Here is a 6,000-nt window from a genome sequence, read left to right as displayed (position 1 = left end):
CTAGCCCTGATAGATGAAATAAAAGAATATCATATATTTGCTTACTAGGATGTTTTGGTCTTTGAGCTTTGTATTTTTATGGTTGTAGAGCTTATCCTGACAGTAGCTGATAATTCCTCCCAGGACTTTCTGCTGGAATACAGACTGCCGATTTGTGATCTGGAACCCTTCCACCCCTATCATCTGTGCATGGTCAAGGTAGGAATCAAATGCATAAGGGGACTCAAATACACTCTGTCCTACACAATAAGAAATACATGCATAATGGTAACATCATGGGACCGCACCCTTAACATTTTTACTGTTTCATTAGAGAGCTAATCGAAATGCATCACTTCCAGAGTGAAAGAGGACTTGAACTCTATAGCGCCACCTGTTGGAAGTAGTGATCTTACAAGTCACAATCAACCCTTTAACGAGTCGTGCAATATGACTTAGGATAAACGCCAAATCAGAAATACAATTCGCAGACACGGTGTTTCTGGCTGTTGGCCCTCATCAGTGCAAAGTATGAGAACTGATTTGGCTAGGTGAGAGGCTCTGGGCTGGTAGCGCTATAGAGTTCAAATCCTCTTTCTCTCTGCAGAGGCAATTTACATATTACATTTACATTAAGGTCTCCTAGTAATGTATAGAATGTCTTTCAACTGTTTAATGAAAATAAGGTCTTATTAATGTCTAAGGGACCTCATATGTGGATAGGGAAAACGGATGATAACTGGTGACAACCAACAGTATGATTAATAGCACACTGCTCTGAAAGACTTTTCTAAAATGTAAGAATGTTCCAAAAATGATTGTTTTTTGGGAAATGTGACTGCTGTGCTGTAGTAATACACCGGTGGTGTATGTGGAAAAAGCTATGGCTTTTTAACAAGCGATGGTCCAAAAATGATCCTTAATTGACTTTTGTGTCCGAAATGATCCGAAAGATATTTATACGAACAGGCCCTAAAAAGATTAGCACATACTCAGTGATCATTGATGAGGTCAGATATAATATAGGCACTTTCTAAATTGCAGCAATTAAATATTGAGTTGTACGGTAAAATACATAAATAACCTGATTATATGATTGTACAACTTACCATTATAAATTACATCTTATGTGCTGTTTTGCTATGCTAGCATGCTGGTGGCTAAGTTTTCCATACTTCTTGTTGTTATACTTATTCTTTGGACTTGTTCACACTCTGCGTTTTTGCCATATTTGTCCAGGACGTATTTGCTGCAGAAAAACACAGCATTTTAAAGGGACTCTGTCACCTGAATTTGGCGGGCTATGTAAATGCCCTGTGTCCGGTCCGATGAGCAGTGTTTCCTCTTCTTTCATTCATCCCTTCCTTTCCCGCTGGCCGCAATATTTTCTTGAATTTGAGTAGGTTTCCTCCATAGTTCACGCCTGAAAGCATTAGTGCGCATGCGCCGGCGCACTATGTCCTGGGAGTATTTTGCTGTGTTCCAGGACATAGTGCGGCGGCGCATGCGCACTAATGCTTTCCGGCTTTGCCCGCAGTTGGGCAAAGCATACTGCGCGTGTGCAAGGCAACATTGCCTTGCACACGCGTTAACTACGGAGGAAACCTACTCAAGTTCAAGAAAATATTGCGGCCAGCGGGAAAGGAAGGGGTGAATAAAAGAAGAGGAAACACCGCCCATCGAACCAAACACAGGGCATTTACATAGCCCGCCAAATTCAGGTGACAGAGTCCCTTTAAAGAACCAACAAAGTGAATGAGATTTCCAAAATGTCAAGCACATGCTGCTTATTTTTTCCTTGCAGATTTGGTGATTGCATGTCAACTGTTTCAATAATTTTGCAGCAATTTTCACCTATTCAAATTAATGGGGAAAAAAATCGCAAGCAAAAACCCATAAAAATGTGCATATTCTAAAGAGTGCTTTCGCTGCCAACATTTATTTTTACTGCAGAAAAATCTGCTGCTAGTACTTAACGTATGCACATAGCTTTTCTGTGTATTTCAGTGTAGTATGCATCTAATAAAGTAAGCCTTGGTATTTTTATTTTCGTCACATAGCCACATGACCAGGCTCCTGTCGGATGTCACCTTTATGTTACCATTGAGCGCAGAACAAGCTCCATTGCACAGCAGAATGGATTCACTTACAGTGCTTTACAGGTGAGTCTAGGTGTCCTGCAGGTCACATTTTGTGGTATAATCCAGTTATAATGTTAACATAGAATGTCTCGACAGGTTCTGCTAGTTGGTGTGGAAACTTCCCTTCAAGATCCAACCTACCCTCTCTTGGCAGTGGCACGGATTGTCCCCAACTACAAAGATTACAGGTAGGTTTGACTTACAGAGTACTATTGCAAATATAACAGCTGTATACAATATACTTCTGTAATCTTTGTTTAATGATGTGCCGGTCACAGCTGCTGGTGCTCTGACCGGTGTTAATAATCTTACCGCCGATCAGAGCTATCGGTGTTCCTCGTGCTGTCATGCAGATAATAGCGTGGGAAACACCTGATGTTCTGGTGCCGAACCCAAACAGTAACAATGACCACCTGTGTTCTGGGTCCGTGCCCGAACAGTAGTACGGACCTTGAACTCTACTGTTTGGGATCGCTCATGTCTACTTCAGAACACTGGCATGAATAAAGAATTGCATGTACATGTAAGGAGGTGGAACGCAAGAAGAGTCTGGGGGCGGTTACCTTCTCTGCTCCGTGCCTGGAACCATTGAGCTGTGCTAAAGATTCCCCGGGGGGCAGACTAAAAGATGGGGACAGGAAGGAAGCTGGGCAGAGAGCGGGAAAGGCACACGTGCAAGTGGCAGAGCAGCGTGTGCAGTGGTCAGGGCAGGACGCAGCTGCGCTCCGGGGAGGATAGAAGGCTCCCAGTCAGAGGACAAATGCAGGGAGATTGCCAAGAAAGACTGCATCTTGTGAGTACATGAAAGCGGACTCTGCTGTGACTGGAGAGGGGCGCCATGACACCCGTGCAGAGACAGTGGCCCATGCAGAGACTGTGACCCCTGGTACCCACAGTATCAGTGCAGAGCCCCTGATTCCCGTTGAGAGACCTAATAATAGACTGAGCATCGTTCTCCCAGGATAGGCTGTGCTGTTAAAGCTAAAGACTCAGAGCTGAAGGGACCCCGTTTGCCTAGCATCCCCTCCGTCTATCACATTAACTCCTGAAACCCCCAGGCTGCGGGTTCCTAGAGACTACACAGCTCACAGATAACAGAGGGGCGACAAGTGCCGCTGTTTCTCGGCACCTATGTGGGAGAAGACGACCCTACATGCAAGTCCTCATCAGACTGATAAGTGTTTTCCCAAGAAAATTCTGTTTACTACTGCTATACTGGTTCCCCTAAATTTTGCACCGTTATCATGTCAGTATATATTCTACTGTTTTCTCCCTGCGAGGAGAATATCGTCCCTGTTAATAAATTCCCCTCAACAGTTGGTCTGTCTGTTCCGTGGTGACATACTCAACCCTGCACTGTATTACATACACATCTTCCAAGACTCCCTATGATCCTGGAGTATTTTGATGATGAGCAATGATTTTTCCAGCATGACTGAGACCATGTCACAAAGCAAAAGTGATAACTAAGTGGTTCTGTGAAAAAAACATTGACATTTTGTGTCCATATCCTCCTCAGATCTCAAGACTATTGAGAAAACTGGGGTCAATCTTTAAAAAGTGGGTGGATGAACAAAAACCTAGAAATTGTGATAAACACCAACCACTGATTAGACAAGAATAGGTTGTCTTCAGTCAGGATTTGGCCTAGAAGGTTATATCCAGTATGACGGAAATCTTGAAAAATAAGGGTCAACACAGTAAATATTGAATATTTGTATACATTTGATGCAGGGCAGGACACAGACAGCTTGGGGCCCCTGTGCAGGAAATGTTTTTGGGCCCCCTCCTTTTAAGTCAACAAAGTTAAGGGACTGTGCCATAGATAAATGAGTATACTTTATACTAAGGGACTGTGTTAGACATAATAGTGATGAGCGAGTATACTCGTTGCATTTTGCTTGTTTAGTATAATACACCCCATAGTCCTCCATGTATTATAATGTGCACGACAGTCCTCCATATTGTAAAATGCATACCCCATAGTCCTCCATATAATATAATATGCCCCATAGTCCTCCATATACCGTATATACTCGAGTATAAGCCGACCCGAGTATAAGCCGACCCCCCTAATTTTGCCACAAAAAACTGGGAAAACTTATTGACTCGAGTATAAGCCTAGGGTGGAAATGCAGCATTTACCGGTGAATTTCAAAAATAAAAATAGATCATTATTTCCCCATAGCTGTGCCCCATATAGTGCCCTGCACCGTTCATTTTGTCCCATAGCTGTGCCCCATATAGTGCTCTGCACCGTTCATTTTGTCCCATAGCTGTGCCCCATACTGTGCTCTGCACCGTTCATTATTGCCCCATATCTGTGCCCCATATATGCTCTGCACCGTTCATTATTGCCCCATATCTGTGCCCCATATATGCTCTGCACCGTTCATTTTGTCCCATAGCTCTGCCCCATACTGTGCTCTACACCGTTCATTTTGTCCCATAGCCGTGCCCCATACTGTGCTCTGCACCGTTCATTTTGTCCCATAGCTGTGCCCCATACTGTGCTCTGCACCATTCATTATTGCCCCATATCTGTGCCCCATATATGCTCTGCACCGTTCATTATTGCCCCATATCTGTGCCCCATATATGCTCTGCACCGTTAATTTTGTCCCATAGCTGTGCCCCATATATGCTCTGCACCGTTCATTTTGTCCCATATCTGTGCCCCATATATGCTCTGCACCGTTCATTTTGTCCCATATCTGTGCCCCATATATGCTCTGCACTGTTCATTTTGTCCCATATCTGTGCCCCATACTGTGCTCTGCACCGTTCATTTTGTCAAATATCTGTGCCCCATACTGTGTTCTGCACCGTTCATTTTGTCCCATAGCTGTGCCCCATACTGTGCTCGGCACCGTTCATTATTGCCCCATATCTGTGCCCCATACAGTGCTCAGCACCGTTCATTTTGTCCCATAGCTCTGCCCCATACAGTGCTCTGCACCGTACATTATTGCCCCATATCTGTGCCCCATATATGCTCTGCACCGTTCATTTTGTCCCATAGATGCTCCACATAAATCTGTGCCGCTGCTGCAATTAAAAAAAAAACACATACTCACCTCTCTTGCTTGCAGCTCCCAGCGTCCGGTCCCGGCGCCTCCATCTTCCCGGCGTCTCCGCTCTGACTGATCAGGCAGAGGGCGCCGCGCACACTATATGCATCATCGCGCCCTCTGACCTGAACAGTCAGAGCGCCGACGCCGGGAAGATGGAGGCGCCGGGAAGATGTAGCGACGCCCGGCGGCTGGAACGCGGACAGGTGAATATAAAATACTTACCTGGTCCCAGCGATCCTGACGCTCACTCTGCCTGTCACAGCTGGTCTTCGGTGCCCCAGCCTCTTTCTCTATCAGCGGTCACCGGCACCGCTGATTAGAGAAATGAATAGGCGGCTCCACCTCTATGGGAGGTGGAGCCGCCTATTCATTTTTCTAATGAGCGGTCCCACGTGACCGCTGAAGAGGGGAAGAAGCTGCAGCACAGAAGACCGTGGGACGGCAGGGACAGCGCCAGGATCGCTGGGACTAGGTAAGTATGCCTCAGCGCCCTCACCCCCTCACCCGCCGACCCTGCCTCCCACCTTGACTTGAGTATAAGCCGAGAGGGGCACTTTCAGCCCAAAAATTTGGGCTGAAAATCTCGGCTTATACTCGAGTATATACGGTAGTATAATACACACCCCAGTCCTCCACATAGTATAATACACTCTTCATAGTGCTCCATATAGTATACTGCACTGCCATAGTCATCCATGTAGTACAATTCACTTCCCATAGTATAATGCACCCCATAGTTCTTCATATAGTATAATGTATTCCCCATAGTCCTCGATACAGTATAATGCAGCCCACATATAGTATAA

At 45.3% G+C, this 6,000-nt stretch overlaps 1 protein-coding gene across 1 annotated transcript in view; it reads left to right on the top strand.

The window, feature by feature from the left end:
• The window catches only part of CCDC33 (coiled-coil domain containing 33), a 197,998-nt gene that overhangs the window by 11,238 nt on the left and 180,760 nt on the right, over window positions 1–6,000 (top strand). The window contains exons 6-8 of the mRNA XM_069765644.1: window positions 89–198; window positions 2,040–2,141; window positions 2,217–2,308. Of these exons, the coding sequence (XP_069621745.1) occupies window positions 89–198; window positions 2,040–2,141; window positions 2,217–2,308 (304 nt within the window). The remainder of the gene's footprint in view (window positions 1–88; window positions 199–2,039; window positions 2,142–2,216; window positions 2,309–6,000) is intronic.

This window comes from Ranitomeya imitator, chromosome 4, assembly GCF_032444005.1.
Source record: "Ranitomeya imitator isolate aRanImi1 chromosome 4, aRanImi1.pri, whole genome shotgun sequence".
In the NCBI taxonomy this organism is placed as follows: Eukaryota; Metazoa; Chordata; class Amphibia; order Anura; family Dendrobatidae; genus Ranitomeya; species Ranitomeya imitator.
Note: the sequence above shows the minus strand (reverse complement) of the source record. Positions and strands in the feature narration are given on the sequence as shown.